A 26,436-nucleotide genomic window follows, 5' to 3' on the forward strand; every position below is an offset into this window, starting at 1 on the left:
TTTCTTAAATAAATATAATAAATTTATTAAAATTTGATGTGCATATATAGGCACTTATTAATGTTTGAAATATTTCATAGTAAAAGATGAGAAGATATATTGAAATAATAGCACTAGATGGTAGGGTTCAGGGTGATTATAATTTTTTCTTGATATATTTATATATTTTTCAAGTTTTTCAAACCAAATAAATTTCTTTTATAATAGTAACAAAAAAGACACATGTTTTTCAAAAACATATCATTACCAATAAGTTTACTTAAGCAGAGAACTTTATTTTTTTTTTTAATTTTTTTTTTAACGTTTATTTATTTTTGGGACAGAGACATACAGAGCATGAACGGGGGAGGGGCAGAGAGAGAGGGAGACACAGAATCGGAAGCAGGCTCCAGGCTCCGAGCCATCAGCCCAGAGCCCGACGCGGGGCTCGAACTCACGGACCGCGAGATCGTGACCTGAGCTGAAGTCGGATGCTTAACCGACTGAGCCACCCAGGCGCCCCAAGCAGAGAACTTTAAAAAATGAGTAGTAGGGGTGCCTGGCTTGTTCAGTTAGTACAGCATGCAACACTTGAACTCAGGGTCATACGTTTGAGCTCCACGTTGTGTGTAGAAATTACTTTTTAAAAATAGTTTAAAAATGAACCAGCATTAAAATCTCATTTTGGTGTAAAAGTCTCTATGGACATATGTTAACAGTTCAGGGCTGAGAAATGCTTTAAAAAAAAATGTAAGCCAAAATTAGTATCAATTAGTATATATAAATAACTTCTACAACTCAACACCCCAAAATCAAATAATCCAATTAAAAAATGGGCAGGAGATATGAACAGACTTTTCTCCAAAGAAGACATACAGATGGCCAACAGAGACACGAAATGATACTCATCATCACTCATCATCTGGGAAATGCAAATCAAAACTACAATAAGATTTCACCTCATACTCATCAGAGAGGCTAAAATCAACAATACAAGAAACAAGTGTTGGCAAGGATGTGGAAAAAAAAAGGAACCCTAATGCACTGTTGGTGGGGATGCACACTGGCGCAGCCACTGTGTAAAACAGTGTGGAGCTTCCTTAAAAAGCTAAAAATTGAACTACCCTACAATCCAGTAATCACACTACTGGGTATTTACCCAAAAAATACAAAAACACCCATTCAAAGGGATACATGCACCCCTATGTTTATTGCAGCATTATTTACATTAGTCAAACTATAGAAGCAACCCAAGCAATTCATTGGTAGATGAATGGATAAAGAACAGGTGAGGTACACACACACACACACACACACACACACACACACACACACACAGTGGAATATTATTCGGCCATAAAAAAGAATGTAATCTTGCCATTTGCAACAATATGGATGGAGTTAGAGAGTGTAATGCTAAGTGAAATAAGTCAACCATAGAAGGACAAATATCATTTGATTTCACTCATATGTGTAATTTAAGAAACAAAACAAATGATCAAAGGAAAGGAGAGAGTGAGAGAGGGGGAAACCAAGAAACAGAATCTTAACTATAGAGAACAATCTGGTGGTTACCAGAGGGGACGTGAGTGGGAGGCGGGTAAAATGAGTGAAGGGAATTAAGAGTACACTTATTATGATGAGCACTGAGTAATGAATAGAATTGTTGAGTCACCGTATTATACACTTGAAACTAATATAACACTGTATGTTAACTATAATGGAACCAAAATTAAAAAAAAACAAACTTAAAAAAAAATACAAGTCAAAATTTAAAAGCTGAAGTTTACACATATTCAAATCATAAGTGCTAGTCAGGAACTGAAATGCAAATAATTACAGTTATAATAGTTATTCCCTATTCCTGTCAGTTAAGGTCCTTTTGAAAACATGACCTTAAATAAACCAGGATTATCTGAATGTGTTTATTCAAACTACTACTTGTAAATTACTCTGCATAGACCTATAGTTAATGATTAATAGTTTTTTTTTCTTTTTTAGAGCTGGAACATCTAATTCAATAGTTTATAAAGGTTTTCTAGCACACTTTCTTCTTATTAAATTATGTGCAAATGCCCAATGAATAGAAGAGATCAAAACAAAGGCCCTGTGTTTGAAGTAGGGGGCTGAGTCCTGAGTTGCTGCTTGCTCCACAGATAATGGCCCCCTCTTACACCCACTTTAAACTCTCTCCATCAATGGCTCCTTCCCCTCTGAACAGCAACATCCTTTATTTCCTGGTTTCTAACCACCACCACCCATTCACATTTTTCCACAGCACAGTTTTCTCTACTGGCTGTTGCCAAAGTTCGACCTGCCACTGTTTATCACTGTCCTCCCTGAGGTCTTACATTAGCCCTTACCACTCCCCTGAAATCCATCTGTCTATCTGCAAATCCAAGGGATATTGTTCTTCAGGTTTCCCTCTGAAACCACTCTTGGTAATCACTGCCTATCTACAGATCCAAGGGATACCCTTCAGTTCTTTCCACTGAGTGATGATTTCACCGTACAAAAATGACAGTTTTCAGTACTTGGCTTTTCTACATCTTCTGTAGAAATGGATGCGGTTGACCTTGGAAAAGCATTGTGTTCCTTTTCAGAAACTTTCTCATGTCTTGTTTGACACTATTTCCTCTTGGCTTTCCTTCTTCTACCTCCTTTCTGCAAACTCTTTCCAGTTCTCCCCCAAGGCTTTCTCTCTCGGTGCCTACCCCCTAAATGTTGTGGCTCCTCAAGATCTTGCTCAGCACTTGTCTGTTTCAGCATCCCACCCAGATGCTGATGACTCTGTGTCTCCTCACCAGCCAGGAACTCTCTCCAGAGGCTCCTCAAACATATTTTGGGTTATTTATTGGACATGATAGCCTTACAGCCTCAACAGCAACTCAAACTCAACGTTTTCAAAACTAAATTATTCATTTCCCCTTCTTTGAAAATTCATCCCTATGTCTTCCCTAACCATGTAGATGCTACTGTGGATTGAATTGTGTCCCCAAAAAGATGTGCTGAAGTCATAACTCCTGGTACCTGTGAATGTAACCTTATTTGGAAATAGGGTCTTTTCAGATATAATCAAGATGAGGTTATACTTGATTAGGATGGGCTCTAGTCCAATATGACTAGGGTCTTGATAAGAGAAAGCACAGACACAAACATAGGTGCCCAGGAAGAATGTCGTAAACTGATGGAGGCAGAATTTAGAGTGATGTGTCTACACATACGCCCATTCCCAGATCTGTCCTGTCCTCCTGGACCCTCATCAGCTTGTTCACTACAGAGCTCCATTTCCTAACACTGACAGCTGTCTAATAACCCAGAGTGAGGACTGGCCTCTGTCATGAATTCCCTCATGGCAGTCTTGGGGAAAGCTACAGGCATTTCTGCACCCCAGCCTCAGCCAACTGCTCTGTGGGAGACTGGCAGGATACCACTGACCTTGCAACACTTCCAATGGGGTAGAGGAGCACAATGCAGAAGCATGGAGAAATTAAGTCTTGTAGATATCTTTGACCAATGAGAGACAGGAGATTAATTATTCTCACTTCTTCCCCCCAGTGGACTCCTTTAATACACAGATGTTTCTCAAGATCTGTCCAGAGACATCCCACATGACCAAGTAACTGGCTGTTTCCTAGTGAAGCTCTGGCCAGTTGGGATTACCACCAATCTCAACTGGGATTGGGATTACCACCTCCCATTCCCAATAGAGAGCCAGCATTTATGCTCCATTTTCTATGGAACCTAGGGCAAGACGGCAAGTTGTTTAAATATCATGTTTCCCATCTAAGAGTAGAGATAATGGTCCTTCTCAAAAGACCACTAAAAGTATATGAGACGATGCCTGAAATAGTAAGTGCTCAAAAAAATGTTACTTATAAATACAAGATCCATTATCATTTTTGCATTCCTCTCCCACTTTGGTGGAGGAAGATGAAATTGGAGAAGTGTGCATGTGATGTCCCCTCTTTTCTTTAATCTTTACTGTGCTCCTTAAAAACTGTTACTACTACACCTGTGCCACAGAGGCACAAAAGCTCATTTATGCCAGAGAAGGCACTTGTTAAAGGCCATTAAGAAGCTTACAGAGTCTCTGGGGGGGACCCCAGGGTCAGCCTCGGGGACTGTAGAGTGAGAAACAACACCGCTGGCACAGTTAGCACCACTGACACAGGGCTACGGTCACCAGGATCCCAACATTACAGTCTTCCACCACCACCTCTGCCCTCACTCCAAATGGGACTCTGCCCAGCAGGTGCCCTCTCCCATTTTCACTTGCAAATCTAAGACTTGCTGAGGTTATCTGAGTGATGGAGTCTGAGCCACGTGGTAGTCAATTGCTATAGCAGCAAGGAAGGCTAAGCAAACATTTTTCTGGTGACTTACTTAATGAGAGGATACTCATAAGGTGGGACATTCTCCAAATATAGAATGTGTGTTCAAAAGTCATCTGGACAGTCAGAAAATATGATAAATGTCCACTCTGTATTTGAGGAATTGTTGCAAACCAAATAAAATATAATTGGAAATAAAAAAGAAAGGTAGAAAAAGAAAAGGAGCTGGGGAGCAATCTACCTATGGAGGGAATTCTTGTAAAGGATATGTTGTGTCCAATAGTCCATGATGCTCGGGCCTGGGGGTGAGCACTAGCCATTTTGGGAGCGGACCTAACGGCTGCTGCTGGGGTCACAGACATACTGGGATGCCTCAGGCAAAGTGAGCTAAATGCGTTGACTCTGGGTGAACCCATTCCAGCTCTCAGCCAACTTCACAGAGGAACTAAAACTCAAAGTGTACAGAAGCAAATTCCACTTCAGCTCAATGTTATTCATCAACCATGAGTTAGAAATCTTGAAAGAGAACGGTACTTGGTCAACAAATATCTGAAACATTAAGATGATAGGGTTTTTATCCACAGAAGGAAAAGACGTATGAAAAAATGAAAATGAAAATATTGAACCAAGAAAACAAATCACTTCTATCAAGTATATCCATCCATTGTACCACTAATTAATCTTATCACCCAACATGGAATGCTAAAATTATGGTCTATTTTTTTTTCTCCTCTGCTACATACACATAAAATAAGTCACCAAGGATTTTAAGTTTTCCTTTGAAATTTATATACTACTTTCCCTTTTTTATTTTTTTTAAATTTTTTTCAACATTTTTTATTTATTTTTGGGACAGAGAGAGACAGAGCATGAACGGGGGAGGGGCAGAGAGAGAGGGAGACACAGAATCGGAAACAGGCTCCAGGCTCTGAGCCATCAGCCCAGAGCCCGACGCGGGGCTTGAACTCACGGACCGCGAGATCGTGACCTGGCTGAAGTCGGACGCTTAACCGACTGTGCCACCCAGGCGCCCCACTACTTTCCCTTTTTTAAAAGACTTGATCTTTTTAGAGCCGGTTTAGGTCCATAACAAAATTGAAAGAAAGGTATGGAGAATTCCCATTTACCCCCTGCCCCCACATCCCCTTTCTCTTTTATTTCCATTAACAGCAGGTCCAAAACAGCTCACACCTGGACTATCACAAAGCCTTACTCCTTTAAGTGCTTTCACTCATTCATTCACTGAACAAATATTTACTGAGCACCTAATATATGCCAAGTCCTCCCTTTCAGAATTTTGCTGTAAAAGAAAAGAGGAAAGTGGGTGAGTAACTGAAGAGAAAGAGAAGGCTTTTTGTTTTAAAGATGGGGAAAATGACAGTATGCTAGCAAATTGGTAGGAATGAGTCAGTGGAAGCAGAGAAATTAATACTGCAGAATCGAGAGGGGAGCATCCTGGAGTGGTGCCCTGCAGGAAATGGAAGAACCACAGAAACAGAGTCACATGAGTGCAGGGCCATTAGAGGGACACAGGAGCAGGTAGGCGGGAAGGCATGGAGGCAGAGCTAGTAGAAGTGCTCTTCTGACGGCTCCTGCTCTCTCGGCAAAGTAGGGCACAGGGGTGCCAGAGCGCTGGGTGCTGGATGTAAGAGCGGAATCACTGGGTCCTACTCCTGAAGCCAAGACTACAGTGTCTGTTAATTAACTTGAGTTTAAATAAAAGAAAACAAAAGTTGAAATTCCTCCCTCTTGCTGTGAATCCGTATCTTAAGTCAAACGCCTCATCACACGCTCCAGCACACGCGTTTCCCGTTTCTCCAGGCTCCTGAGGCCCCTGCAGCTCCCTGTGTCTTTCTCCAGGCCTGCTCTGCTGCTCCCCACCGACACAGCAGCAGAGGGTTCACGCCAAACACTCGATTCCATCAAAACACAGATTGTTTCTCCTTAATTCATTAGCACAGAACTTGAAAATACATATTACTAAGTAGGTGATACCCACAAGCAAGGAAACAAAATTTTATTCGTATGACTAGAGCATAAACAGAAAATAATGAAAATCTTTCATGAATTGTATATGAACAGATTAGGAGGAAAGGCCCTGTGAATTAGAGAAGGTACCATCAACACGCCTACTTGCCAGTGGCCAACAAGTTGGTGGAAAAGCTTAGTCAAAAAGCACTCAGTCAAGGGGCGACCGGGTGGCTCAGTCAGTTGAGCGTCCCACTTCGGCTCAGGTCATGATCTCACAGTTCCTGAGTTCGAGCCCCACATCAGACTCACCTCTATCAGCACAGAGACCCCTTCAGATCATCTGTCTCCCTCTCTCTCTGCCCCTCCCCCACTTGTGCTCTCTCTCTCTCTCTCTCTCTCTCTCTTTCAAAAATGAACATTAAAAAAAAATTCAGTGAAGCCTGCTGTAGTTTAAATTCTGAAACTGATACATATAAAGGCCTAAGAACTTCTAGCTAGCTATTCTTATTTTAATGGTCAAGAAAAACTCTGGTGAAAAATGAAATTTCTTTTAAGAAAATGAAAAATTAGTCACTAATGAATTTTCCCAGTTACTGGATTTTCTACATATTGATAATTATTTTGCTATCAAAATTTCTTTGCCTTCTTATTTCTAATGGATTTGCAGCCAATTATACATGCCCTGTGTGATATGAATTAGGGAGAAGCTGGAAATAATTTTTAATGACTAAAAAAGGAGACTGGTTGACTAATTTATGATTTATCCAGATAATAGAACATAGTGTGGATATAAAACTAAAGGTACAAAAAGAGCATTCATTAACATCCGTGTGTGTGTGTGTGTGTGTGTGTGTGTGTATGTGTGCGTGTGTATTTGTGTAGAAAAGGATTTAGTATGTGAAATTGCCACACAAAGTTGTTTTTGTGAGTTTTTTCCCACCTTTGGATTAGCAGGATTATGAATGTTCCTGATAGGATTTCTTTTGTTGTTGTTGTTGTTATTTTCTGCAATGAGAATATACTGCTTTTATAATAAGGAAACAATAGAAGAAACTGTAATAAAAAAGTTCTGAGCTTTTGGGGGCTTAGAGGCTTTGCTGTTCTTTGTTTTGTTTATCTTTCTTTGTCATCCTTTAATTGTTAATTCACTTTTAGTCCATGATACCAGATTTGGCAAAATATCAGATATTTCTGTTTTTATCATAATATACATATACTATTGGTAACCTATCTTTTCACCTAACAGTATACCGTGGATATGCTTTTAGGTCAACAAATTCATTACTATAATACCACTTACCATTATTTACCTAATCAACCTAACCAGCCCCACATTTCACTGTTCAATACCCACACTAGCTGAAAATAACCTAGAAATAAGATATCAAATACACAGGGGAAAGAAGAGAAATTAAAAACAAGTAAAAACGTTTATGTATCTAAAAACAATATAAGCATTTCTGAAAATTACAATAGATTTTAAAAATCAGTGATGAGAAATGTTCATTTAAAGTAATTTCATTATCTGTTTACATTGTCACCACAACCAATTTATTTTCAATCAAATTCTTTGCAAATTACCTGAAACCCAACTGATATAGGAAAGCTCCATGATTGGTAGGGAGGGTAACCATGGGGAAAGAGGAAGGCAAGAGAAGGCTGACTGGAAAATCTTTTAGGTACATTTACAATTTTAATTTGCTTCATCAGTAAATGAAGTCAGTAAATGAAATGAAGTAAAACCAGCCCGTATGTGGAAAAAATGCATATATTTGAGCTAAAAATGCAGCACTGAAATTACACTTTAAAAAAGGAACTTGGATTCCTCCTAGTCAGACGAATCCATGTGGCTTTCCTAAGACATTAGAAAATGTTTAGTATGGGCAGATTTTTGTGTGGAGTATCTAGAAGCCTGAATTGAAGGTTTGGAGCTATTAAGAAAGAAAGAAGAAATTTAAAAGAAAAGACTTAGAATCTTTCATTCTATGAGGAACTGTTAAATGGTGGGTAGTGATCAGCTGCTTTGCATGGTCACTCAAATCCAGAAAGAATTTCAAGTCTTAAGAAAAGGACTTCAATTAGACATAAGAACACTTGGGGTTTTGGCTTTCTGGGTACAGAAAATGTCAAAACCCAAAACAATGAAAAGAATTTATAAATCACCTTCCTTGGAGACTTTTCCCCCTTAACCTGTCATGAAGATGGTAAAAAATGAACCAGATAAACACTTGTTAGGTCTCTGCTTCAAGAAAGAACACAAATTAAATGTTCTTTTTCAGGTTTCTCTAATCCTATTGCCTTTATGGTATCTATTAGGAGGACCATAATGAGAACCAATTAACTGTAAATACAGTGAGGAGTCTGGGCAATTAAACAAATGGATTACATTCATTCACCCAGCGATTACACTCCAGCCATCAAATTATCAAGCGCTGCCTACTTTGAGTCACAAACAGAAATTAGATTCAGACCCAACAGCCTTGAAATTTCTCATTGTACACTGACTGCCATTTGCTTGTCTCTAATGATGTTTAAAAAAATAGCTAGCATATCGGTTGACATCACACATTTTGTATTTGTAGTCAAGGCAAGTATCACTAGCTTTTAAAATTCAAGTTCATAACTAAATAAAGTAATTATGGTAATTCTGCAAAGAAGGATAATACAATCTCTCAATTATAGTATATAATTATACAAATGCTTTCCTCTAAATATAAAATCGCATAAAAATTTATAGTCTTGCTCCTTCACAAAAGACTGATTTTTAAAAAGTAGTCAAACAACTTCCAAGTAAACTTCAGACAGTCTTTATTCAAGCTAGTAGACACTCTCACAGAAGATTCCTATCTGCTTCTGATTTACATCTCTTACTTTCACATCTATTTTCAAATAATCATTACATCATCAATGCACATTGCTGTCTTATTTACAAAGTCCAGAACTATAGGGAGGCAGAAAGTCTCTCCGGGTGAGACTGTGAAAAAAAAATTTTTTTTTCTCACCTCCATCTAACTATGAGGAAAATCTAAAACCAGTTGTCAGGGACTTTTTTAAATTTTATCTTCTTAATGTTTGTTTTATTTTTGAGAGAGAATTTGTGAGCGGGGAAGGGGCAGAGAGAGAGGGAGAACAGAATCAGAAGCAGGCTCCAGGCTCCGAGCTGTCAGCACAGAGCCTGACTTAGGGCTCCAACTCGTGAACCGTGAAATCATGACCTGAGCTGAAGCTGGGCGCTTAACTGACTGAGCCACCCAGGCGCCCCTGGGACTTCTTTATAATGACTTCCAACTATTGACATAGAAGACTGTGTCCAGGGCACCTGGGTGGCTCAGTCTGTTAAGCATCCAACTTTTGATTTTAGTTCAAGTCATTATCTCACAGTTCGTAAGTTTGAGCCCCACATCGAGCTCTGTGCTGATGGCATGGAACCTGCTTAGGATTCTCTATTTCCCTCTCTCTCTCCACCCCTCCCCTGCTCTCACTCATGCTCTCTGGCTCTCTCAAAATAAATAAATAAACTTAAAAGAAGAAGAAGAAGACTACATCCGGGAAGAGTTGGGAAAATTTTAGATTTGCTCAAAGAACCAAAAGAGGATCAAATATGCTTCTGCCTGGCTTGCACAAAGATTTTGAGGCCACGCTGCAAGTGTACTTCTCATGCATTTAGAGCATTTTCCCTTGTGAGTCAAAGAAGGTGCTGTAGGTATCTTGCCTACTCCCCTTCACCCTTACTTCTTCAGAGCATACTGGCCTGAATTCTAACAATTTGCATATGTGAGGATTTTTCTTAACCCCCTAGACCTTCTCTGGCAGTGGCACAAAAGGCCTGAAGCCTCAGTGAATTACCCAGGAACAGCCCTTAACAATGGTGGTTATGAGCTACTATAATCACCCCACTCTCTCCTTTTGAGTGGGATCGCTGAGTAATTCATTTAAAATGACCTCCAGTTGCCCAGTGGTGACCTGTCCCAAGAAACTCTTTGCTGCCTTCCCTTCCTTGTCTCACTTCCCCACTCCTCCACTCTTGTTTCCCAGGACCCCCTCCATAACAAACCACTTGCACATGAACCCTTGTCTCAGAGTGTGCCCTGGGGCAACCTGGACTGAGTCAAGTGAAAGGCGTGTAGCAACGGTAGGCAACTAGAAGGTTTTCATTGAAAGTCTTCTGTACATGCAAGGAAAGCAAAGTTGTAGCTGGGTTTTAAGGAAAATGGAATCTAGGGTCTGGACATTGCTAGAACTTTCCCTCCTGTTCTCTACAAGTGTTGGCCTCTTTCTCTCAGATGGACCTCCACCACGGCCACAAACATGGCCACCAAACATTCCAGGGCCTTTCACATCTCAGCTTCACCTCTTCACTGAGTCCCAGTTGAACACATTCTCAGGGAAGAATTCTAATTGGATCAGCTTCAATGAAGAGAACCACCCCCCCCTCCCCACCCCACTGCCATTTTCCCAACAGGGTCAGGAATGCTGGGAGTGGCCCACCTTATTGGGAGAAGCACCAAGTCTGGGCAGCCCAAATAGGCCAGAGAGGTAAGATCTCCAAAGCCATGGGAATTATTAAACCACTTGGAGCGGTACTTGGAGTGGAATGGGGAAAAGTTTTTTTCCTAAAGAATAAAGCTGTTGCTCCCAGCATAGAAACAGCTGATATTTATTGAATCCCTGCTATACTCAGGATGCTAGTGCTATCTACTAACTCACCCTATTTTTCTACCTACCTATGTATCTATCATCTATCTTTTCAATCCTCACAACAAACTGTTGAAGTGGAAACTATCATTATTGCCACCAGCTCCACCATTTCAGATAAGGAAACTGAAACCCAGAAATAGTACATTACTTGCCCTAATTCAAACAGGAAGGCATAGAGCCAGGATGAAACCCAGGCTGTCCAGCCTAGAGTCTGCACTATGTCATTGGGTCCTAAGACAGGACAGCCCTGCAGGCCAACCCAATGACATCTCACTACTACTGTCACTGCTGCTAGTTGGAGCACGGTTTATGAAATTTATGGATGAAGCAGCCTTTGTTATAAAAATTGAAAAATAAATTTAGAATAAACAAGGTAAGAGGAGCTGGGGAGACAGAGAGGCAAATGCTTTACGGAGAATAGACAAGGTTCTCCTGAAACCCTAGAGCACTAAGATGAGATTAAGTAATACACATATATATAAAATCTTCAAAATTTACCCACCAAATATGTGGATCCTGCAAGTATCCATTTCTGTGAAAAGTAAGTTTTTTTTTTTTTAACTTTTTTTAACGTTTTATTTATTTTTGAGACAGAGAGAGACAGAGCATGAATGGGGGAGGGGCAGAGAGAGAGGGAGACACAGAATCGGAAACAGGCTCCAGGCTCTGAGCCATCAGCCCAGAGCCCGACGCGGGGCTCGAACTCACGGACCGCGAGATCGTGACCTGAGCTGAAGTCGGACGCTTAACCGACTGCGCCACCCAGGCGCCCCAAAAAGGAAGTTTTGAAATGACCACGTGTTACCAATGTGTATCAAAGTTACCTACAGCTCACATTTTCAAATCTTTACTTTATAATTTTATTATAGGCCATAACAGTGTCACAGATTGACAGTTTATTGCAAAGGCAGCCTGAATTTCAAGACATTGGACTTGTAACTATCACCTTACTGTTTTAGAGAAGAAAATATCTGCCACTTCAAAAGAGGTTTTCTTTTATTGGCATTGTGCTATAGCCTCTCCTAGGATTGTATGGGCATTCTGAAATCCGAGATTAAAAATAAATAATTAAATTTAAGTTTAAAATGTAATAATCGTCAAGAGTATTACTATTAGCTAAATAAGTTATGAAATAAATTGATGTAAAAGGATATATGATTGGTAAGGGATATACGACCATACCGATCCTATATAAGAATTATTCATAAGAATAAAACAGGTTGAATGTAGCACTGCAAAATAACTAAAATGTTTCTTTATTTTTAAGTTTATATATTTATTTTGAGAGAGAGAGTATGTGGGACAGGCAGAGAGAGAGAGGGGCAGAGAGAGAGAGAATTGAAAGCAGGCTCCACACTGTCTCCACAGAGCCCGGCACGGGGCTCGAACTCATGAACCATGAGATCATGACCTGAATGGAAACCAAGAGTTGGACACTTAACCAACTGAGCCAAACAGGCACCCCTAAGATGTTTCGATTCCTTTACCTCTGATAGGATAATTTGGCCTTCATATTTCCCCCTTGTTTAAATCCTCTGACTTCCCCCATAGTTTCCTTTCTCTGTTTACCCTCATCACTGTTTTCTCTTCCTCCCTTCTGATCATTTGATGTCAGCCACTTCCAAGCAAGTCCTGTCATAGTGTTTGTATGGGAGGAAAATATAGGTCACTTTGCATGAACCCTGCATAGTGCATCGACCATGGCACAATCATCACACAGAGAAGTATAATGCCTAGTGCCCACTACCCCACCTTGGGCCCGTTCCTCAAGTTCTGCAGCACTGGTAGGTCCCTGTCCTACCCATGGCTTCTGTACTGTCCCTGGGGACCTTCTCTGTGCACCTGACAGAGGCTCATATAAGCACTGTGTGGCTTACTAGTCCTTGATCCTTCTACTCGTATGTGTGTGTGTGTGTGTGTGTGTGTGTGTGTCCCCAAATTAAGTTGAATTCTCCCCATGGGAAAGGACTAAGTTATCTTCTCCTGGCAAGTGCTGGGATATCTATATAAAAAACAGGTGAAGTGATAAACACACATGGCTCCCTTCCTCAGTTTCACTCTGTGGATCTTCTGGAAAACAGTATTTCCATTAAGTAACTGCCATGCGTAGAGATATCCAGTGGCTCTATAATGCCAACAGGAAAATTCCAGGTCCCTCGCTATACCAACATAAATCCCAACCCATCCAAACCACAGCTCCTGCTCTCCCATAAATATGCTGAGTCTGTTAAGAATTGAACTGAAGGATTTCATTTTCACACTCTGGAGATGTACCAATGCTTGAGGTACAGAAAAATGAATTGTATTGTAGTGTATTGTATGGAGGGAATAAAGGTATTGACAATGCCATGGCAGTGGTGTGGCCCTATTCTACTAATGCCTCATCCTCAGGTATGCTGGACCAAACCCTGGAGTTAGTGTCTCAGCTATCGGTTTAATGCGTCTTAGCTCCTAATGCGCCCTTCAATAAGCAATGGCATTCCTTTAAGTATTTCTCCTAAATAGTGTTAAGCTTTCTCAGCAGATAGTGTTAGAGGAACATTGCAGGTGTAAGAGGCTTCCTGCAATTTCCATCATGGGCCAGGGGTAGGCAGTATAGGCATGAGATGATCTAGGGGAGCCCTCTTGAAATGCCACTCTATCACAGGCACATAAACAAAAGGCCACCTGGACCAGATTCAAAGGGCCCTCGCCTAGAGTCAACATCCACTGTCAGATACGTGAGGCCATCTTGGACCTTCTGGACAAGACAATACTTCAATTGAATGCATCCACATAAGTGAGCCCAATGGAACCAACAGAGGAACTGCATAGAACACCCACACAAACTGTTGTTAAGCAATTACATTTGGGAGGATTTGTTCTGTAACAGTAGATAAGCAAAATATACATTTTCCCATCATCAAATAATTCATCTAATTCCTTAATTATCCAATAAATGAAGTTGTGTTTAAGTACAGGAGGGCATTTCTTTTGGTCAAACCACCTTTCCCCTTCAGAAAAACATATTACAGTAAGACATCGGGCCATCCTGTAATCCCTCTCACATCTACTTTCAATAGGAAATGTGGAATATTCTACATAACTTGGATATCAAGTGTTTAAAATGACAAACTAGAAAAATAATTCAGGCACACGTAGGTAAAGAAATTCATTGTATTGTTTACAGACCTGTGTATACTTGTAAAAATAAAGACTGAAGATACGGGATTTGGAATTACTAGTTGATGAAGGAGCAAGGACTTCCACTGACAAAATCAATCATCAGAGAACTCCCTTTCTGGCTTTTTGTGCTGCTGGGGAGTTCAGAACAAATTAGACCCTCAAAAATCCATAATATACATCTCCTTATGCATCTATATTCAAACTCCTAATCTAGGCCATGCCAGTGTTTCACATTGCCACAGACATACAACATGCGAACTAGCCGTATCCTAACTGGATACTCTTAAGGTATCGTTTTCCATTTATACATTTCCTGTGATGTCAATGGAATCAAAGACACTAATATACAAAGGCATAAATGTTCTTAATTTGCATTTTTTTTTCTTTTCTAGAAACTCCATAACTATTCAGTTAGGATTCAGAATGTCTCTGGATATTAAATCTGTTATCAGTATTCAAGACTCATCTAAAATTGTTTAAAAGTGTTGAGTGATGAGAAAACAACCGTGGAAGTTACGAAAAAAATGTAAAACAAGAATTTTTAATATTCAGTTCAGAGTAAAACCTGGCAAATACTACATGCACGATGAGGGCTAACTGCCAGATATACATTCTAGTGGACAAATCACAACATTCCTAAAGCGGCCATGAGTCATGTACAGTATCTCTCCTTCCTGCCAAATGAGTTCAGTCTACCGGTGGCTGACCAGTTATCAAGCAGCACAGCAGAGTGCTTAGGAACACACATTCCTGCAGTCAGGCTGTCTGAACTTAAATTCAGGCTTTTCCACTTCCTGGCTGTGACGTTGGGCAGGATCATTCAACTTCCCCAGAGATTACTTAAGATAGTCGCTTTATGTTAAAGGAGGCTGGAAGATTAAATAACTTAATATTTACAAAGCCTTACAATGGTGCCTGTCACTTAGTAAATTCCATTCAAGTGTTAGATAAGTAAAAATGAGTAAAAATATGTAGTTGGCGACACGATGCTAAACACTGTGGAGTGGAACACCATTATTAGTGCTCTCTGGTAGTTTCTATTCAGTAGCTTCCATTTAAATTAATGAGACCTTGTGACCTACTCCATTGAGTCTTAAGATGTATTTAGAGTTTTATTTGTATAATTAAATCCTGAATTGGATCAAAATTCACTCCTACCTTACCTAAGCAGATAATAAAATAGTCCTCTCTCTCTCTCTCTCTCTCTCTCTCTCGTGTGTGTGTGTGTATTTATAGAGTCTTAGAGGGTCTGTGGGCAGAAAAGAGGGATATTATTCAGGTATATCTTATCCTGCTAGGGCACAGAGAAGCCATAAACAAAAGCAATTACAGGTAAAAGTATCCCCACAACTCACCTGCTCAAGGTCCCACTATGGAAAATTCTGTTCCTCCAGGTTCCCTGTCTTTGCATGCTAAACACATACTCCTTCCCTCTCACACTCCTCAGCTGCTTGGGCCTGGCTGCTAGAAAAATCCTGGCCTCTCCTAGCAACCAAAGCAGCCATTCAGGGAGCAAATATAGAGACAGGGAGGGAAAAGGAGCTATAAATAAATACAGCATAAGTAATTCTTCCCTATTGTGATTATTACGAAATGAATCCGATTCTTAGACACAATACAATATACATATTCAAATGAACACTATCCTTTCAAATTTTAGAGTAACGGTTCCAAGCACTCAATGTATACCACCTCACTTAATCTGATGATAAGCACTAGAAGGTAAGTAATAATCCTAGATTACAGATGAGGAAACTGAGGCACAGAGAAGTTCAATAATTTATAACTCTTTTAACAGCAGACCCAGGACTTAAACCCAGGCAGTCTGATTTGAGAGCCTAAGATCTTAATAATGGCCCTACCAACCTGCCTTTCTACATTGTCTTTCCAATTATGCTCTTATTTTTTAAAATTCCTCTTTAGCAATTTCCCTCAGGGCCAATTTATCAGTTATAGAAGAATACTCGTCTCAATAATTTACAATCATTCTACATTTTTTTAATGATAATATCCTAGCAATCCCATTGTTTACTGTTCCAGTAACTATACAAGATATACGGATAAACAGAAAAAAATACAACAGACCCTGGCATTAAGGTACTCACTGTTTCAAACTAAAAATGTTCCCTTTATGATGGGGGGTGGGAGGGAGGGGAGGGGAGGTGATGGGCATTGAAGAGGGCATCTTTTGGGATGAGCACTGGGTGTTGTATGGAAACCAATTTGACAATAAATTTCATATATTAAAAAATAATAATAAAAAAATAAAAATGTTCCCTTTAGCCTTCACGAAGGCAAAAGTCAGAAAAATTCAAAGATGTGTTAGTGCTTTAGACCCTAATAAAAATGCACATGGATTTTTAACCATATTAAAATACAGAATGTGGGATATGTATGTATGTATATATATATATATATATATATATATATATATATATATATAATGGAATATTATTCAGCCATTAAAAGGAAGGAAATCCTGCCATTTGCAACAACCTGAATGAACAAAGAGGATATTATGCTAAGTAAAACCAGACAGACAAGGACGAAAAAAAAAAAAAAAGCTGAGAGTAGAGTAGAATGGTGACTGCCCAGGGCCGGTGGGGTGGGGGGGGGGGGGCGAGATGGGGAGATGCATGTCAAAGGGTACAAACTTTCAGTTCTAAGGAAGAATGAGTTCTGAGGCTCTAAAGTACCACATGGTGCCTGTGATTAATAAGACGGTATTGTTTGCTTGGAAGTTGCTAAGAGTAGACCTTGAGCATTCTAACGAGAACACAACAGAAACACAGTTTAACTATTAGATGGATGTGTTAATGATCCTGATCTTAATAATCATCCCATAACATATACGTAAAGCCAATTACTGTGCTGTATGCTTTAAATATATACAACTCTATTGGTCAATTTTTCCCAATTACTTAATAAAATTTTAAAAAAGACATTTTCAGACAAACCCAAAACAGGATGACTTATTTTCATTTTAATAATTCAAAATATTTATTAGGATTCTATCAGTCTACTCCCCCAGGCCCCAAGGAAACAACAGTGAACAAAAGAGACAACAGCCCTACTGTCATGGATTTCATGTAGTGGGAGAGACTGATTAAAATAATAATAACAATTAAAGTTAAACTAATTAAACTAATAACATAATGTCAGATAGAAGCAGGTGCTGTGAAAATATAAAGCAAAATAAAGGGACTCCTTCAGAGTCTGAAAGAGGCTGCCGTTTGGGATTGGTGATCAGGAAAACCTCTCTACAGAAGCAACATTTAAGCAGATACCAGAAGTAAGGAAGTAAGCTCTGTAGCTACCTGGAGAAACAGAAACCGTGTAGGAGCATTTTGAAGATCTGAAGGAACAGCAAAGTGGGAGAGTGATAGAAGATTAAAATTTTGGTAAAGTGGAAAGGAGCAGTTTTCTTTTTGTTTCAAGTACAGTTCATAACTATGCAAATACTAGATCATTCATACAGTAAATACTTCTTGTGAGCCTATAAAATACCAGACTCTGGGCTCAGTGCTGGGGATAGCGGTGAACAAAATCACCCGGGTCTATCACAAAATAAACGAAAAGTTCAACCATATGAAGGCAAAGTGCATGGAGTATGTAGACCAGGGGAAACCTGCTCTGGCTGGGGTCGGGGGTGGGGGTGGTTACCTAAGGAGACTACATTCCAGCTGAGTCTTGGAGGATGAGAAAGAATTAACCAGATGGCCAGTGGAAAAAAGAGTATTCCAGGCAGTGGGAGCAGCATTTGCTAAAGCCCTGTGGTCAGTGGGAACACATAGGCAACAGCTAGAGATCCACCGAGTGAGGTCCAGCCTAAAGTAAAGCTGATGACTTGGCAGAGGCTACAGTGTGCAGGCTCGTGGGCTTGTAGTCATACTGAGGACTTGGCCTTTAAATCATGGGCAACTGGAAGCTACTGAAGTGTTTTAAGCCATTTAAGAGTTTCAGAGTTCTGGGTACATTACAGCATTTTTAAGAATGAAAGAGGTGCAGTCAATAGTTGGGTGTGCTTTACTTTGTCTCTGCTTGCCCAGGTTTACATACAGGTTTATTTTGATCCATCCAATGGAAACGTCCCCAGCTTTCTCTTAATTATCTAATGTTATAATGTTAGTGAAATTAGGCTAAGCAATAAAGTCTCAAATAATTCCCATTCCAAGACCAGTCAAAGTTTTCTGTTTACATTAGCTCACACTTGCTTATCATCCAGAAGTCCCAAACAAGTGTTGCATGAAGAACGAGCCTAAAATGTTTCTCAGAGCTTCAAACTCTAACATCTGCTCTGAAAATGCAATTGAAGATAGGGTGCAGTCTTGGACTCTGGAACTGAAGTAAGACATACAGATACATATCGGAACCAAAGACCATATTTGGGGATTATTTTCCACGAGAAGGATAACAATGACCCTGCCTCATAATGAATCAAATCAGAGGAAGGAAAGGGGCTTTTATTGACCTTGTGTTCCAGCACAATCAGTCCACTGTGCACAAACCATTTATCTAGCAGCTGACATACAGCATAAAGAATGCTCTGAGGCACCTCCTACCAGAGTTGATAAACAGAACTTTCTTCCATTAAATAAGGTAATATCTGAGGAAGCAAAGGCAAAAGGAAAGGGCAAACACCAGGGGCACATCAGACTCGTGGAACTCTCAGGACCCTGCAGGGCAGGGACAGACATCCCCCGTCCACGTTAATAGGCTCAGAGAAGCTCAGGATTGCACAAAGATTACAGAATTTGGAGGGAAACACTCTGGGGATGGCTAAAGAGACAATTCTTTAAAAGGCAGGGAGGTATGAGACTCAGAGCAGGGACCACAAAATATATCTGCTTTATTTCTGTCCAGTTCACAAATTCAGAAAATGAGGATATGGAAAATTCAAAAGGAATTGCACATGTCAAGCAATTTATTAAGAGACGTCTTAACTTTGGAACAATTACAACTTGAGAGAATAGTGGCCAGCAGTGTCAGAACCCTGGCCAGAACGCTCACACTCTTCTGAACATTTCTGTAGGAAAGGGCTTTTTCAAATGAGACTGTTACTTACGGAGATTTCCACCCTCCCTTGAGAAGATTTATTCTGAATTCTATCCCAGGAATCAATTGCACAACAACAGACTAGATTAAAAAAAGAAGATGGAAGTGTCTTGATTGCTTGACCTGTTGAATAAGATTTAAGACTATTTCCCTGAATCTGTTAGGTCTACGGACTACTTTATCTGTTTATTAATTTCAAAAGATTCATGAACAAATGATATGTGATCAACAAAAGAAAATTCTTACTTCCTAATAATTAAAGAATGGTAAAGGAACCCTCGAAGCACATTAAATAAGTTACAAGGGTCTTAATTCATCAAAATATAAACATTCATTTCCCAAAGAAGCAAACAGCTTTATAAACATATGTCTAAGTATATATATATGTCATCATTTATTCATTCACATAATAAACTTTATTCAGCACCCATTAGTAGCTAGATGCTGGGATATGTATTAGGACACAAAAAACCTTTCTCCTGCCTTTGGATGTTTACAGGCAAAGAGAAAAAAACATTCATTTTTCAAGTAAGTGCAATACAATATTCCAAGTGTCATGATGAGTAGCAAGTCTACTAGGTCATTCACAGATTCATAAACAAAAATTGCACACCTACTATATGCCAAGGATCATTTGGATTTACAAATAGTAAAAGCAGTCCCCGTGAGGGGCACAGTCACCTTAGAGGAAAGATAATTTTTTGTTGTTGTTTCAAATGTACATAATGATGTATAATTGTGTATATGTGTATTATCTGGGTAATTGAGCTGAACATTAAATAAGCTTCTTTTCCTAAAGGCATCTTTCCTTTGCAAGCTAAGACATGAAACTAAAGCCTAAATCAGTTAAGTATGATGTTTGAGAACCATAAAATAATTGTCCTTACCAGGAATACAGGATTGTTCCAACAACAGATGTTAGTTTACTGTTTTCTTGTTTTTGCTTTGCCAGCCCAAAGTCAGCTATAATTCACAAAAAAAAAAAAAAAAAGCAATGTTATTATACTTTCCCTAAATTATCATGGTTTCTTAGCTTTTGGCATTCTGTACAATAACTATTAAAGTTCACAACAGAAAGCTTTTTTATAACCTTCTGTCAAAATGCCCCATGTGTCAATCTTCCACACCACTCTCAGCTTTAATTAATAACATACATACAATAGGTCACTGCACTATATACTTTGTTTTCTTTTTAATTTTTTAAAGTTTATTGATTTATTTTGAGAGAGAGAAAAAGTACACGTGGGGAGGCCAGAGAAAGGGGGAGAGAGAGAATCCCAAACAGGATCCAATCTGACAGTGTGGAGTCCAATGCAGGGCTCAAATTCACAAACCACAAGATCACGACCTGAGCCGAGACAAGAGTCAGAGGCTTAACCAGCTGAACCACCCAGGCACCCCATTGCATTATATACTTTGAAATAATGAGATATATCAGTAAAACACTAAAATAAGTCTTGCTGGCTAAAAAATAGGGCAAAATACTTATTGAGCTGATGATGCCACCTTTTAGGTTATCTTTGTAATTTTCAAATAAACAAAGTGAATCTAATATTTTGGCATATGCCAGGCATCACCTCATCTGGAAGAAAGAAAGAAAGAGAGAGAGAAAGAGAGAGAGAGAGAGAGGAAGGAAGGAAGGAAGGAAGGAAGGAAGGAAGGAAGGAAGGAAGGAAGCTAAAACAAAAAATAATATAAGCTTGAATAACCACCATGAAGATCTGAAAAATCTGATACTAAATGGCATCAAACTGTATTAAGCCATAGTAAATAATGATATTAAGAATCACCTCAATATATGTATATATCAACAAAGGATTTTGATTTTTTTGATTTTTAACTTAGAACACCAAATATTTATATTTCATATTAGCACTAGCTATACTTTCCAATGCACCTTTAGATACTTTTTGAAACCACTCAACAACTTAGGTCAAAGAGATACAAAGAGATACTCTTCGTAGCCTCACTATACAGACTTACTAACATTCCGAGAGACTTATTTACCAGGATTACACAAAAAAGTGCTGAACCAGGGCAAGAATTCAAGTTGCTACGCCTAATAAGATTTGATGTTCACAATACCACTTTGTACAGTGCATCCAATGCTGATGGAATTTCACTGCAGTGAACTTGAATGAGAGTGTTTGATAATGTATCTATACAATAGGTCTTTCAGGTTGAAAATATCCTAAAGTAGTTAGACTTCAAACTAACAATAATTGACATTATTAATAACAATGTCCATTTACTAAACAACAACTTTGAAATAACACAAATTTTCTGCTTACATGAATTGTCTAATTTAATACTAATAGTAACCCTGAAAGATAGGTATTTTTATAGTTAGTGCAGCTTAGCACTTAAAAGCAGTAACCCAGGAACCGGACAGTCTCAATTCAAATCCTGGCTCTATTATGTGCTACCAGAGTTACCCTGGTCAAGTTACTGAATCTCCCTTTGTGGTAGCTTGCTTGCCTGTAAAATAAGGATTATAATAGCATAAACACCCAAATAAACAAGGAAGAAGTCAAACTTTCACTATTTGCAGATGACATGACATTCTACGCAGAAAAACTGAAAGACTCCACAAAAAAATTTGCTAGAACTAATACATAAATTCAGCAAAGTCATAGGATATAAAATCAATGTACAGAAATCTGTTGCAATTCTATATACCAACAATGAAGCAGCAAAAAAAAAAATAAATCAAGAAATCAATCCCATTTACAATTGCATCAAAACCAATATGGTACCTAGGAATAAACCTAACCAAAGGGGTAAAAGATCTGGATGGTAATGAAAACTATAGAATACTTATGAAAGAAATTGAAGGGGACACAGAGAAATGGGAAAAAATTCCATGGAAGAACATTATTGAAATGTCTATACTACCCAAAGTAATCTACACATTTAATGCAATCCCTATCAAAATATCACCAGCATTTTCCACAAAGCTAGAACAAATAATCCTAAAATTTGTATGTAACCCCTAAAGGCCATGTATAACCAAAGCAATCCTGAAAAAGAAAAGAAAAGCAGAAGGCATCATGATTCCAGACCTCAAGCTATATTACAAAGCTGTAGTCATCAAGACAGTATGGTACTGGCATAAAAACAGACACATAGATCAGTGGAACAGAATAGAAAACCCAAAAATGAATCCACAAATGTATGGCCAACTAATCTTTGACAACTAATTCTTTGGCAGGAAAGAATATCCAATGGAAAAAAGACAGTCTCTTCAAAAAATGGTGTTGGCAAAACTGGACGGCAACCTGCAGAAGAATGAAACTGGACCACTTTCTAATACCATACACAAAAGTAAACTCAAAATGGAGGAAAGGCCTAAATGTGAGCCAGGAAACCATCAAAATCCTAAAGGAGAACACAGGCAGCAACCTCTTTGACTTCAGCAGCAGCAGCAGCTTCTTACTAGACACATAGGTAGAGGCAAAGGAAACAAAAGCAAACATGAACTATTGGGACCTCATCAAGATAAAAAGCTTCTGCACAGTGAAGGAAACAACCAGCAAAACTAAAAGGTAGCCTATGGAATGGGAGAAGAATTACATATTGGATAAAGTGTTAGTATCCAAAATCTGTAACGAACCTATCAAACTCAACACCCAAAAAACAAATAATTCAGTTAAGAAATGGGCAGAGGACATGAATAGACATTTTTCCAAAGAAGACATCCAGATGGCCAACAGACACATGAAAAGATGCTCAACATCACTCATCATCAGGGAAACACAAATCAAAACCACGATGAGATATCACCTCACATCTATCAGAATGGCTAAAATTAACAACACAGGAAACAACAGATATTGGTGAGGATGCAGAGAAAGGGGGAACCCTCTTATACTGTTGGTAGGAATGCAAACTGGTGCAGCCACTCTGGGAAATAGTATGGAGTTCCTCAAAAAGTTAAAAATAGATCTACCCTACGACCCAGCAATTGCACTACTAGTATTTACCCAAAGGATTAAAAAAATACAGTTTCAAAGGGATACATGCTGCCTGATGTTTATAGCAGTATTATCAACAATAGCCAAACTATGGAAAGAATCCAGTGTCCATCGACTGATGAATGAATAAAGAAGATGTATATATATACAATATACTACTACTCAGACATCAAAAAGAATGAAATCTTGCCATTTCCAATGACACGCACGGAGCTAGAATATATTGTGCTAAGTGAAATAAATCAGTCAGAGAAAGACAAACCCCATGTGATTTTCCTCATATGTAGAATTTAAGAAACAAAACAGATGAACATATGGGAAGGGGAAAAGAAAAGAGAGGAAAGCAAACCATAAGAGACTCTGAATGATAGAGAACAAACTGAGTGTTGATGGAGAGAGATGGGTGCAGGTTGGGCTAAATGAATGATGGGTATTAAGGAGGGCACTTATTATGATGAGCACTGGGTATTATATGTAAGGATGAATCTTTAAATTCTACTCCTGAAACCAATATTACACTATATGCTAACTAACTAGAATTTAAATAAAAATTTGAAAAAAAATAGCATAAATAGTAGTAAGTAGTATAGTACAATAGTAAAATTTGGATAAATTAACATATGTAAGTATAGGATGATAAAGGATTGAACAACTGATACATATCATGATTCAATCTTCATAGCCACTAATTTATAAATTAGGAAACTGAGGTCCAGTTTACTCAGAGATTAAGTAACTTACTTATGGTCTCACCAGGAGAAATTAACAGTCAGATGTGAATCAGGCTTATCAAAATCATAAAATCCTTATCAAAACATTATACTGCCAACAAAGAAAAATTAGGCCCAGATCATTTCAAACATTTAAGAAATAAGTATCAATTCTGCACAAACTCAACTAGAAAATACAAGAGGAAAGAACACTTCCCAACTCATTTTGTAAAGCCAACATTACTCAGAAACCAAAGCCAAAGACATTACAAGAAAAGGAAAATGCAGAATGCTATTCCCCATGAAAATAGACACAAAAAAATCAACAAAACATAGGCAAATAAAATCTAGACATAGATAAAAAGAATAAATACATAGGGACCATTATGCCAGAAATACATGCGTGATTCAACATTTAAAAATCAATCAGTACAGTTCACCAAATCAATACAATAAAGAAGGAAAATCATATGACCATATGTATAAAAAGGATTTGATAGGGGTGCCTGGGTGGCTCAGTCGGTTGAGCGTCCGACTTCAGCTCAGGTCATGATCTCGCGGTCCGTGAGTTCGAGCCCCGCCTGGCTCTGTGCTGACAGCTCGGGGCCCGGAGCCTGTTTCAGATTCTGTGTCTCCCTCTCTCTCTGACCCTCCCCTGTTCATGCTCTATCTCTCTCTATCTCAAAAGTAAATAAACATTTAAAAAAAATTTTTAAAAAAGGATTTGATAAAATTCAACATCTATTGTTTTCAACAAAGTATAAATAGATGTTCATTTCTTTAACCTGATAAAGGGCATCTACAAAAAAGTACAGCTAACTTTCTACTTAATGCTAAAAGATTAAATATTTTTCCTTTAAGTTCAAAAACAAGGCTGGATGTCAACAAGATTTGGTGTGGTGATCATTTTACAATACATACAAGCACCAGGTTATTATGTTGTACACCTGAAAGTAATATCATGGTGTATGTCAATTATATCTATTAAAAAAACAGACAAATAAAAGATGTGGCAATCTTGGGGCACCTGAGTAGCTCAGTCAGGTAAGTGTCCGACTTCGGCTCAGGCCATGATCTCACAGTTTGTGGGTTCGAGCCCCGTGTCGGGCTCTGTGCTGACAGCTGGGAGCCTGGAGCCTATTTCGGATTCTATGTTTCCCTCTCTGCCCCTCTCCCGCTCATGCTCGCGCAATCTCTCTCTCTCTCTCAGAAATAAACATTAAAAAATGTAAATGAAAAAGATGTGGCAATCTTATTAATATGTTGACGTAGAGATGTTGGAGAGTGTGTCACAATAGCACTTTTTAATGTGCCCTTGATAACTGAATTTTTAAAATAAAGCAAAAACATTTCTGTTTTCTGTTTCCTTCTGAAGATGGAGACAAAGAAGAAGAAAACAGAGACGGAGATGAAAAAGAAGAAAAACGAGGAGGGGGAGAAGAGGAGGGGGAAACATACTAGTACAGTGACAGAGACACAAATATCTAAGAATAATATGACAAAAGATGTGAAAAATCTACGCAGGGAAAATTATAAAATTTTGTTACAGAGTCATTAATGAAGGCTAAAATTAATGGAAACTCCAAGTTCAAGAATTGGAATTCTCAATGTTATAGCGATGCCATTCTTCTTAAACTAATTTATGCAATTCCAGTGAAATGCCTCCAGATATTTTGGGTAGGGTTTCACAAATTAAGTGTAAAATTAGTGTATTTAATAAAAATAGAAAAGACCAAAAGGAGCCATGGATTTTGATTAAAAGACAACACAGTTTCCTAGAAGATATTAAAAATTATTTGAAGGTATTGTAATTAAGACAAGGTAGTATTAACTCAAGGTACAAGAAAGGAAAGAAAACAGGAAAAAAAAAGAGAGAAGAAAAGAAACTAAGGCAAGAATGTCTGCTCTCACCATTCTTATTCAAGAGTATACTAGAGGTACAAGTAAGTACGATATTTGCATGCAAATTCTTGCAAACAGAATTTTTAATTTCTCTTTAATTCCTTGGAGTGAGATTAGTGGGTGATACAATAAAAATGTTACGTTTTTTAAAAACCATCAAACCAAAATATTTTCCAATGTTTTCTCACCAGAAATGTATGAATTCTAGTTGCTTCTACATCTTCACCGGCATTTGGTGTTGTCAGGTTTGTTTATGTCTTTATGTGTTTGTTTATTTATTTACTTTTTTTTTTACATGTATATATTTTTAAGTAAGCTCTAGGTCCAACATGGGGCTTGAACGAATGACCCTGAGATCAAGAGTTGCATGCCCAGGGGTCGCTGGGTGAAGCCTACTTCAAACCAAACCAAAAGTTGCTTGTTCTACCAACTGAGCCACCCAGGGGCCCCTTGGTTTTTGGTTTTTAATTAGCACTCTAGTAAGTAGGTAGTGATAGCTAAGTATAGCTTTAATTTCCACTTCCCTAATAACTAACAGTGCGTAACATATTTCATGTACTTATTTGCCATCTGTGTATCTTTAGTGAAGTAATGTTCAGAAGTTGGACCGTTTTTTGACTGGGTTGTTTGTTTTCTTATGATTGAGTT

At 38.6% G+C, this 26,436-nt stretch overlaps 1 protein-coding gene across 6 annotated transcripts in view; it reads right to left on the bottom strand.

The window, feature by feature from the left end:
- Positions 1-26,436, bottom strand: part of NEK10 (NIMA related kinase 10) — a 231,100-nt gene that overhangs the window by 117,453 nt on the left and 87,211 nt on the right. For all 6 annotated transcript variants that reach the window (XM_043595557.1, XM_043595555.1, XM_043595558.1 and 3 more), the window contains one exon: positions 20,090-20,165. In XM_043595557.1, the coding sequence (XP_043451492.1) occupies positions 20,090-20,165 (76 nt within the window). The remainder of the gene's footprint in view (positions 1-20,089; positions 20,166-26,436) is intronic.

This window comes from Prionailurus bengalensis, chromosome C2 (assembly GCF_016509475.1).
Source record: "Prionailurus bengalensis isolate Pbe53 chromosome C2, Fcat_Pben_1.1_paternal_pri, whole genome shotgun sequence".
NCBI classification, from domain to species: Eukaryota; Metazoa; Chordata; class Mammalia; order Carnivora; family Felidae; genus Prionailurus; species Prionailurus bengalensis.